Raw genomic sequence first — 10,773 nt, 5'->3', positions numbered from 1 at the left:
ATGGAATTCATTGAAGTTGTGTCTGTAATTAATGATAATGATTACTGTAAATGAAGTAGTTAAAAGTCCTTAGAGTTACAGTTTAAACTCTGAAAGGGATTTTTTTTTTTTTTTAAAAAAGAAGAAAAAAATTAAATTTGAAGGGCCCAACCGGGTTCGAACCGGTGACCTATTGATCTGCAGTCAATTGCTCTACCACTGAGCTATGGACCCATTATTGTTTAATTCATAGAATAATATTAATTTAATATGACTATGCGATATACCTCACACTAACAGACACTTTCAAACTAAGATCTTGCCAATGTAAATTAACTTTGATTATACTTTATAATAGGCAATACATTAAACTTTCATAATAATATTACAGTAATTTATTATGAAATGATTGAAATAAAATACACTAAGTGTGAATTTATTTTTTTTTTAACGAGAAGGTAAGGTGGTGAATTCCTTACTAATCAAACCAATCATGTCTTATGATAAATTAAGAGAAAAGAGGAATAATAGAGCATAAAAGAGAGTAGTAAGTTTCTCATATATACCTCCTAGGCTCCAAGTCTGATCTGAACTTAATGGCGTCGTGGCACGGTCGTGTACTCGTGTGGACATCAGCTTAATCTATTCTTACATGGCTTTTGGCTACCTGTTCCAACATATAGTAGCAATATGAGATTTAAACTCACATTTTTATGTATCTATCATAATCATAAACATCTAAAAAAAATTACCAAGATATATATTTTGAAAACTGTAAAAAGTCCATCCAACAATCTCTTTTTGAACACAGGACAATTAACCAGAGGCCAAGTTCAGAAATAGTAAGGACCAAGCAACCAATGTTTCGTTACAAATTTACAACATAAAATCATACAAGAGAGGAGAACAATGACAAAATAACCAACAAACACATAAAGATAAGATATTTTTGTTATACATCTAAGTTAGTATAAAAAATGGGTGGTCAGCTATCTATCTGGAAAATTAATGGCTTGGTGTGTCTCAAACACTGTATTTTACAGGTGGAGAGGAAGTCCAAAGAACTTATTTGGATGGAACACTCGAAAATCAAAAGTTGATGAGAAACCACAGCCTAAGTACCATGACATTGATCTTCCTTTCCCACCTTCTCTGGTCTCCAAAACCTTTCTAAATGGTACTGTTTCCTCTTTTTTCTCTATCTTTTTATCATCAAAATGCTTGATATTTATTTCATAATTTTAACTATGATTTAATGACATATTTCAAGTAAACTTTTAACTTCCCATTTCATATGAATGAATTTAAACCCATATGTATTACATACTTCGTATTATCTATCATCTGTATAGACTGATTAAGGATAACATTGCATACATCTAGACATTTTTAAATCTGGAGTCACACTAGTGTCATATCTTGTGATCGGTTTGTTGGAAGTATTAAACAAGTAATTCAGATACTTAATTTGATCTTACTCCAGTTAATATTATAATTTTTTGGGAATATTGACTGGCAGGAAGAGAACTGAAATGCTGTTACAGAGCAAGCATTGATGGATTTAATGCAATTGACTTCCACAAATACTGTGACTTTAAGGGCCCTTGTGTTATAATAGGTTACACAAACAACAAGCCCTTTAAGTTTGGAGCATTCAATCCAGAAGGTTATAGAAGCACAGATGATTACTATGACTCCTTTGATGCATTCCTTTTTTACTGGCAAGAGGATGGGAAACCTGATCCAATAATACTACCCAAAGTTGGGGGCAGTGGAGCTGCCCTTTTCGATTATGCCCGTGGGGGGCCACAATTTGGCTCCGATGGACTGCTCATCGGCCCACCCCTAACTCCTGTCATGGGTGTGTTTACAGGACCTGATCCGAGTTCAGGTGCAGGTGATCTCAGGCAAGCTAAGTCTAGGCTGGGGTTATCCTATGCTAAGAGACCTGATGGAAAGGAGTCTATCTTCGGGGATGAATCCAACGCAACCCTTGAAGAGGTCCAAGTCTTCTGCAGTCCAGACATTGCAAGATTATACTAATGTATTGTTTATTATCCTCCTTGTACAGCAAGATAATTAATCAATGGATGAAGACATTTTAGAGCTTTTTATTTCTTTGCACTAACAGTTTTCAATAGCTTTTTAGATGGGTGGCCAACTTCCCTAGACTTCACTTTACTTTCGTGGATTAACTAATAATAGCAGAAGCATGTACAACATTACTTAAATTAATTCAGCGTTCTAACATTGTCCAAAAAGATAGGATTGCACTCTTATTAGTCTGATACCAGATTTCATTTTATAAAAATATCAGAAGATTAAACAAATTCCACGAAAAGGACATCACCCTGCCTCCCTCAAACAACAAAATTGATATGAAGGATGTGGCAAAAGAGATTTCCAAACTTATTCCATGACTTTTAGCAGTAGGATATAGGTCTTGTGGAAAGAGTTCTTAGAGGCAGGCGAATCCAACTTTGAAAAAACTTTAGAGGGTTTAGAAGAAAAGAGTTAAGTAATGTAGCCCTTTTGCAGTGCTTTTAATTAAGTCCATTACTTGGAAATTCTTTAATCAAAATCTTGCTAAAAGGAGAGTTCAAAAGAAGGGGGAAGTGGAATAATGAGGAAACTTCAACTTATAGAGAATATGACATAACTTGCCTGAGTGATCCTAGGGCCAGCAGAGCTTTTTCATGACACAAACGAGTTGCTGCATTGCCTTTTTCTCTTCCACTAAACAATTGGTCTTTGACGTTAAGTTTGAAATCCTAAATAGAAAACATTATGTTCACACCTTTAAAAATGTAGAAATTTGACAAATATTTCACCAGCAAGACAAGTTTAACTTACCATTTTTTAAAATCATGCTAATGCTGCATTTCCTGTTTTTTTTTTTTTTTTTTTTTTTTTTTTTTTTTTTTTTTTTTTTTTTTTCTGACTAGCAAGTCAGGGTTACTTACATTAACTAAGCACAAATATTAACATTGATAAAGCAATAATAAATCTTACTTAAAAAAAATTAATTTTTCCTTGTGAGGTTTTGTGGGGCAAAATAAAGATAAAAAAGAAAAAGGAAGTAAGAAAGGGACTGGAGTACTTGAAAATGACAGCCTCGGTGCTTTCCTGAAGCCTGCATTCATACACTGATCACTAACTAAGTGAGGCTACTTAGTGTTTAGTCACAATGCAAAAGGAGAAAGCAGTAGCTTTAACAAAAATGTCACCTTTTAATTTGATGCACCACTACTGCAGCTGGACTGATGGTTCAGTATTATATTTGGCCCCTGCAGTGACTCTGAGGATGGCAACCACCTAGAAAAGGCAGGGACAAAAGTTTATTATTCATGCATACATTGGCTAGTTTCTATTCATTTTTAGCAATGATTCCTCATGCAAAACAGTGTTTGTTGATGCAATTTGTTACAATAGAAGCAGCATCATGGTGAAGTTTTTGCCTGATTATGACTAGAGGACCACTGGTTTTAGGGTGTTTATTCTTATGTTACTCAGACTCTTCATATCACCTCACGCACTTATGTCAGATCCTTGGCACTTCAGTTCATGGGTATGGGCAATTGACAAATATACATGTGCCTGACAATAGGGCCAGATTTCAATTAACACAAGATACATAAGATGAAAAGTGTAGGAGATGTTATACAGAAGATATATAAAGAGCTCTCTCAGCTGGCCCTTACTGAAACAATGCCTGCAGACTGCAGTAACAGACTAACAATGTTACAGTAACACACCAAAGTTCTGCGAAAAGCTTATTTATCACCACAGCTAATATAGTCGTTATGAAGGGTTTAAAGTGTAATCTTGCTAAATCTTCAACATTAAAAAGACAAAAGGAGAAAAGACTAGGAGAAAGAAGAAAAGAAACCGGGAAAATATAAAAGGGATTGGGGAGATGGGGCTTACATGAATGATTTTTACTATGAAAAACATGCAAACTAAACTGTAAAAGGATATGGGATAAAAAAAGAAAGGAAAAGATAAAGTATATTAATGCTAAATCTTGTCATAATATGTTAAAAACTGTGAGGAAATTAAAGAACATGAAAAGTTGAAGGACAGTTCATTTATAGAGTTATTTTCTTTCCAGCTGCATTCATACATAGTATCCGACCTCAACTTCAAGTTCGAGTAACAAGAAAAAAAAGTTAAATACAACAGCCTCAACCAAAATGTTGCTTTTTTGAGTAAAGTGCTGCATAATTATCATTCAATGATTGAGACAGGGTGTGCAAACTGCAAACATAGGCATAGGCTTCCATATTCCATGATATGAGGGCATTATAACAGTGAAAAGTTTTGAAGGGCTAAAGCCAAGATACTATCCACCCATGAGAAACAACATTTGTCAATTCGCTTGCTGATGATTGGTCTTGTGGTCTATATGAATTCTCCAAAATTATAAGTAGTCAGGAAAATATATGTCAGTGCTTTAGTAAGTTACAGCTATAGAAAGGTCAGTTCTTTTTCAACAATCAAAGTTAAAAACAACTAATGTTTATCAGCAAAAATCTACAGAAGAGAAAATTTTAGGGAAACTAGTTCACTCAGACGAGCAACTCTTGGTGTGACAGTCTCACATACACACTAACTCATTGTGAGACACTAAAGGTTATCCTTAAGCGAGTTAGTCATCCATTGAAATAGATGAAGTCACTCTAGTATCACTGTGTTATTGTGAGACCAATTCATACAAGAGTTTGTTCACCCGCACAGTCTAGTTCACCATCAACCTATGATGGCATTACAATTTCTTACATACACCCGCTGAAGATCTAAATCTTGCTTGTGGGTGTACCTAATTTGAGTTACACCTGGGTCGCGGGGTGTACTAGTGTATGCTTACTGAAGATAACTTTTGATAATCAGCAATAATACTGCCTGACTATTCATTATACTAAATTGAAAATGTTGTAAAATAGGTTTGACTGAAGGAATAATTTGTCTTATTAGAATGCAAAAGGTCAAGTTAAAGCAGACAGCCAGACATGCTTGTTGACAAATCAGGGTTGTTGCCATAGAAAATAATGAGTAACAATAACAATTTAGATTACTAGAAAATCAGATACACAATAATTCAGAAAACTGAAAAATATACATAAGCTGCTTCTGTTGATGAAGCTTATAAATAGTAGCCAAAGGAAAGTTAAGTCTCAAGACATACAAGGACCACTAATTATCTCTAAAGGCGATTTGTAAAAGCGATTGTCACAAGACATATTTCCTAGTGATTTGAACACATAATAAAGTACTCAAACTGATGTAACCTTACAAAGTTACATGCATACTGTAAGTTCAAGCTCCAATAATGACAAACCAAGAACACACAAAAAAGGCGTTGTCTTGGATGATATTCATATTACATAGCAGTAAAAGATAAAACTGAGTCAGGCATCCTTGTTTAGGTCATGCTCTTGAGCCACAAAGACCGAGTAATGATCCAGCAATATTCCAAACCTCTATCATTTGGACGTACAGAAAACACAAGCTGTGATGGTTCCTATTGGTTTCAGAAGGGATTTTGATAGGTTATGGCATTGATTGTGTCATATCCATCATAAAGCATACCCACATTTCCATCATATCCCATGTAATCCATGTTAGCAGAGTAGGGTGACATGCAGCCAATTTGACTAAGATCATGTTCAATCTCGGAGAAAGTTGCATGCGATGAGCTTGGAGAAATACCTTGGTGAGGCTGCCATGTAGACATTGGATTTTGAAAGTCGCATTGCGGGATGTAATCAGTTGCCATTCTTTGTCCTTGAGAGAATTCCTGTATTAAGCCATACAACACCAAAGGAACATGTTTTAAAATCCTATCAACCAAGAAAGAAAAGTACATGCAGGAAGCCGGGAAATAAACCACTAATAGCTCTTACAACAGAAACCAATATTTTACCTTGGAGGAATCAAGAATCAAATCAGGTGAGACCCACATGCTTGGAGACTGCGAGCTCAATGATGCAGTTGTTTCGAAATCTGCCCTTGGTGTGATGTAAGGAGAAGAAATAGGGGTGGAATAGTTGCTGCTGTTGTACTGATTGTCACTGGAGCCGCTCAAGAGCTCATTTGAAACTTCAGTAGGCATGTACTCTCTATTGCTTGAACTGCTTCCAGCCTTTTTAGATTTCACCTCTTCATTGAAACCGCTCTTTTTAACCACACGACACAAGGCAAAAGCTCCCTGGGAGAAGGAATTTCACACAAAGGATTGATATTAATATATGGTTCATCAGCTGATCAACTCTGTTAGAATTAGGAGATACCAACTGTTCTGAGTTTCTTACTTTAGTATTTGGTGTCATTTCATCACACAGGCGATACTCATGCATCACCCAATCAGTTCTACTTCCTAAAGGAGCACGCCCTTGATAGAAAACAAGGGTCTTCCGGTAGCCAGTCACAGAGGATTCACATACCACTTTCCGGTCTTTTCCAGTGGCTTTCCAGTAGCCAGCCCTGGTGGCTCTATTCGAGCGTGAGCCATTTGGATACTTCTTATCTCTTGGATAGAAAAAGAACCACTCCATATCGCGTTTGGGAAGAAATGATTTGTCTACAGATCATGCAAAACATATCAAAATGTGAATAGGGATTAAAGAACTTTCTCTTTTTATGATTATAAATATTTCATAATCATATGCAAAGCAAGTGAAGAATAAAACAAAGCCGATTCAATTGGCTTTAGGAGTAGAAAGTTTGATACCCCACCTAAAAATAATCTAGTATGTAATGAGTAATCTAAAGTATCATTTAAATTCAGCCTAAAACATGCTTTTTAGCAGGCTTCATTTGAAATTTGATACATAATAGATATGCAATTGACAAAATCTTTCTGGCAAGATGACATAAAACATTCAACACTAAGCATCAACTTTTTGAAAAATGTATGGTAATGAGCTATATTACCTGGTAATTCCCAAGGATCAAACTTATAAAAATCGATCACAGGAATCACTTCGAGCTCGATTTCTAGCCCTTCAACCTTCCTTTTCAAGTAGTAATCGACCAACTCCTCATCAGTAGGATGAAACCGAAAACCGGGTGGTAATGTCGCACCTTCCATTATGTCACTCCTTCTAAAAAAAGCTCTAACTATCAAGTTAAACTCTATCAATGGGGAAAGAAAACACAACAGTACACTCACTCAAAGAAGCAATTCCACAAACAGTTGGTGGGTGTCTTATTCTATAGCTAAGTACCCATGTTACACCTGTTTACAATCTTAAAAATCCAAAAATAGAAGCTCTTCCCGATACAGAATTTGGCCTCAGAAATTGTAAATAATTCCCATAAAATGCATCCTTTACGCAACAATAACATTTTCTGGCAAAGTCCAAGTTTTTAGTGGGTCAAGAAATAATCCCCCCACTAAATCCCCAATTATAACCAATTAAAACAAAAAAAAATCTCTTCAAATTACAAAAAAATTCTAAATTTTAAGCAATACCCACAAGTTTAATTCAGCTATAAGCTATGAAAACTTAGCTAAATTAATCAAAGTTGCAAACTTTTGAAGTACCCAGAAGCTAAAAACTTTCAAGTTAATGTTTTTAGACTAAATTTGGCGGCTGAAAGTGCAGAATTGCGGTTACAAGGTAAGAAAAATGAAGAAGAATAAAGGCGGGAAAGAAGAGAGAAAAAAGATGAGTGTAAGAGGAGAAGAAAGAGAGGGAGGAAGAAGGTATATATAGGTGATGGAGAAGGGGGACAGGCAGTCCAATTTTGCAACACCGAAAGAATGAAGAGTTTGCTTGTCTGGAGTGCTCCTCTAAAATTCCAAGCTTGTGGGACCCTTTGCTCTCATAAGCATCTCTTACCCTGTTCACATTATTCATTATAGATTTATAGTGCCTTTAAAAAAAATACGGAACATTATGTGTAGTAGAGACGTAGAGCTGATCACGAGGCAATCGATTTATAAGTCATAATTGTAACTCGATTCAGGTTAGGAAGTGAGTTGTTACTAGAAAATGGGTCGATTTTGACAAAGAAGGCTAAAATAGTTAATAAAAGCTCTATAGGTAAAATGTTTCTATTGGGAATGAATGTGGTAATCAGTTGGTTTATCACCTTAGGGTGAGTTTATTGCAAGTCTTGAGCAAAGTCTCAAATCTCAATATGAGTCTTGCTCAAGATTCTTGTAGTAAAGTCAAAGACTCACGTGAGTCTTAAATTGAGTTTGGAAATTCAAATCTCATGTCCAGACTTTGCTTAAGGAACAAATGCTACAATATATGATTGGTTTTATTATTCGAGATATTAAGAATTTGTTTTCTTATCCCCCTTATTTCTCCAATAAACATGTCCATAGTGATTCATGAAGCATAACTAATTATGCATGTCTTGCAATTGTTAGTGTAGTTCATCTTATTAAATTTAATGAGAATCGAGTATGTAACTATTACTTGTCATCTGTTATTATGTTTGTATTATATATGACTTAAAATGACATCTCATGTTTTACTAATATGAATTATGCATTGTCTTTCACATATATATATATATATATATATATATATATATATATATATATATATATATATATATATATATATATATTTAATTAGAGAATTTTACTTGATCAATGCATTTTCGTTGATTGAGACCATTTATGTAAGTTTAAAGATATCGGTCGATTACTTTTTAGCATATCGGACTAATAAAGCTTTGGTAACTCAAATCTTTCTACAAATTGACATACCAACTAATCATCTACGAAGTACAATTGTTGTAAAAAGGTAGAACTCATTTGTAGAATACAAGTTTGAAGCTTTGGATACACTAATGGAGGGAATAAGTGGTTTTCTTGGTCAAGTCATGGAAGTCCAAGTACCTTCCACGTCATCATGAGTAGGACAAAAACACTTTCTTTACCTTTGGTTTTAAAGTGCTAGCGTCATTGGGCCCAGGCCCAAAATAATAATGGCCATAAAATTCAAAGTGTGTAAACACCATTTTTAAAAATAACCTTTTCAAGACTTATAAAAGCACCAAGCACGCCAAATAATCACACTTTTTTTAAGTTCACATGAGAAACACAAAAAGATTTGCTTCTTACTCGTTTTAGCTAAATCTTAATTTTCGTTTAATCTAATTAAAACTTGTTTAATTAGAAAGTTCCTTAAAAATACTGCTAATTACATGGATTAAAGTTAGGGTAACATAATAGCAAAAAGCACATTAATATCTTCTTCCTATTAAGATTAACAAAATAGGAAAAGTTTGCTAATATAACATTACTTTACAAGTGACTTAATGCATTATCTACTTATCTACTTTAATTTGGGTATAGGGTTCATCAAAAGCTATTACTAACTCAATTATTAAGTACTACTCGTCTATTCGTATTAGCATTCGTGTTGCAAAAATGATTATCCTTGATATTAAATGCATTATTTAGTTAATTGTTAAGGGTTTGAGAAAGGAATACAAAAGAGTCAAAAGCTTTGTTCGTTTCACCTAAATTTTAGTAAATTGAAATTATTGTTACTAACTAAACTACGTACGTTTTATAGATTAAATTCGATATTTACGTAATTGCAAGTTATTTTTGCAATCTAAATTAAACTAGTTCTATACTAGCTCATTATGTAATGTGGTAATGTGAAGTTCAAGTTACTAGTTAATTATATATAATTAACTAAAACTAAATATGACTGCTCATCAAAATTTATTTCCGCTAAAGTTTACTTCGTATTTTATTGAGGTGGAGACTGGAGAGACCATGACCTTGCTGATGAACATAAATAATTTTTAAGATTTTACTATATACTAATCAAGTAACATTTATTATTATTTGAGGTTACTACTTTAACATATAAAGATTAGTTTACTAAATAAAAAGAATGAGAGTAGAACCTTACAATAATACATGTTATGCGGCCAATTGTAATTTAGGTTTGGAGAATGTGCAAAAGTGAAAGGTTGCATGCATTTGCACTGATTTGAAGATACTAGAAATAATCTTTTCAAGTGTAAGTAAGGTTTGTTATAATCATGTTTGTATGTGAACTTGTGAATAATTGATTGAATTGAATCTCTTTAAAATGCTGTTTAAGGCAATATCATCATTACTACAAAGTTTGCTGATGATTCAATTACATGGCAAAAGTGGGTTATGTGTTGATTTTGTCTCCTTTACATTGCAAAAAAGGTACTTGGGAATCAGAGAATTTTTCTTTTTATAAAACTATGAGTTTAGAGTAATCTATCTAATTAAGGGATATTTTACAATAATTAATTACTGCAACTGCTAAGTTTATGGGGCTTGAATTGAAAAAACCAAGCTGAAGGTAGCTTGGTAGTTGGTACTTCCCATAATTTCAGTTTACCCTAATACTCCATAGTTTATTATTTCATCTTAAACTTTTTTATTTTTGAATCCTTAGTCAGTTTATATATATCTGTGGTAAATAAAATACCCTTTAAAAAAACAATAGTAATTACAGTATCAAGACTATCAACATGCATGGAAGAAAGTAAAAAATTTCTCATTTCATAATTATAAGTCGATCAAGACACTTTTTATCATCTAAACCTTAAAAAAGCATTTTACTTTAAACATTTACCACTCTACCAGCAAATTAAAATGTGTTTCATGTTATTATTTTTTTTCTTAACAATTACTCGTATATTTTAATTTTTTACTATCGTCAAATACGCAAAGAATAGATCAACATCTATAACTAGGAAAGCATTCAAAATTTCCTTTTTTTTTTCCCCTTTTCCATCGATTGGTTCATGGTTTAAGGGACAAATATGCCAAGA

At 33.6% G+C, this 10,773-nt stretch overlaps 2 protein-coding genes and 1 non-coding gene across 3 annotated transcripts; 1 reads left to right on the top strand and 2 right to left on the bottom strand.

Moving 5' to 3' along the window:
- Positions 1 to 141: 141 nt before the first annotated feature.
- Positions 142 to 213, bottom strand: TRNAC-GCA (transfer RNA cysteine (anticodon GCA)). Its single transcript has one exon. It is a non-coding gene; the product is annotated as a tRNA-Cys (tRNA).
- Positions 214 to 964: 751 nt separating this feature from the next.
- Positions 965 to 2,103, top strand: LOC145598731 (uncharacterized). Its single transcript, XM_081655117.1, has 2 exons — positions 965 to 1,156; positions 1,499 to 2,103. The coding sequence occupies exons 1-2, from the start codon at positions 988 to 990 to the stop codon at positions 2,020 to 2,022; spliced, it is 693 nt and encodes a 230-aa protein (XP_081511243.1). The 5' UTR covers positions 965 to 987; the 3' UTR covers positions 2,023 to 2,103.
- A 2,999-nt stretch (positions 2,104 to 5,102) lies between these two features.
- LOC145598394 (NAC domain-containing protein 71-like) lies at positions 5,103 to 7,725 on the bottom strand. Its single transcript, XM_081654741.1, has 4 exons — positions 6,913 to 7,725; positions 6,291 to 6,559; positions 5,903 to 6,187; positions 5,103 to 5,776 (listed from the first exon to the last, which is right to left on the bottom strand). The coding sequence occupies exons 1-4, from the start codon at positions 7,067 to 7,069 to the stop codon at positions 5,510 to 5,512; spliced, it is 978 nt and encodes a 325-aa protein (XP_081510867.1). The 5' UTR covers positions 7,070 to 7,725; the 3' UTR covers positions 5,103 to 5,509.
- Positions 7,726 to 10,773: the final 3,048 nt, after the last annotated feature.

The sequence above is a fragment of the Chenopodium album genome, chromosome 20 (assembly GCF_948465745.1).
Source record: "Chenopodium album chromosome 20, dcCheAlbu1.1, whole genome shotgun sequence".
Lineage (NCBI taxonomy): Eukaryota > Viridiplantae > Streptophyta > Magnoliopsida > Caryophyllales > Amaranthaceae > Chenopodium > Chenopodium album.
Note: the sequence above shows the minus strand (reverse complement) of the source record. Positions and strands in the feature narration are given on the sequence as shown.

Excerpts from the sequence above, each read along its gene's own strand:
- LOC145598731 (XM_081655117.1), top strand. The coding sequence starts at position 988 with ATGGCTTGGTGTGTCTCAAACACTGTATTTTACAGGTGGAGAGGAAGT. Across the intron at positions 1,157-1,498 it reads CTCCAAAACCTTTCTAAATG|GAAGAGAACTGAAATGCTGT; the intron begins GTACTGTTTCCT and ends ATTGACTGGCAG.
- LOC145598394 (XM_081654741.1), bottom strand. The coding sequence starts at position 7,069 with ATGGAAGGTGCGACATTACCACCCGGTTTTCGGTTTCATCCTACTGAT. Across the intron at positions 6,188-6,290 it reads AAATGACACCAAATACTAAA|GGAGCTTTTGCCTTGTGTCG; the intron begins GTAAGAAACTCA and ends TCCTTCTCCCAG. Across the intron at positions 5,777-5,902 it reads TGATTCTTGATTCCTCCAAG|GAATTCTCTCAAGGACAAAG; the intron begins GTAAAATATTGG and ends GGCTTAATACAG.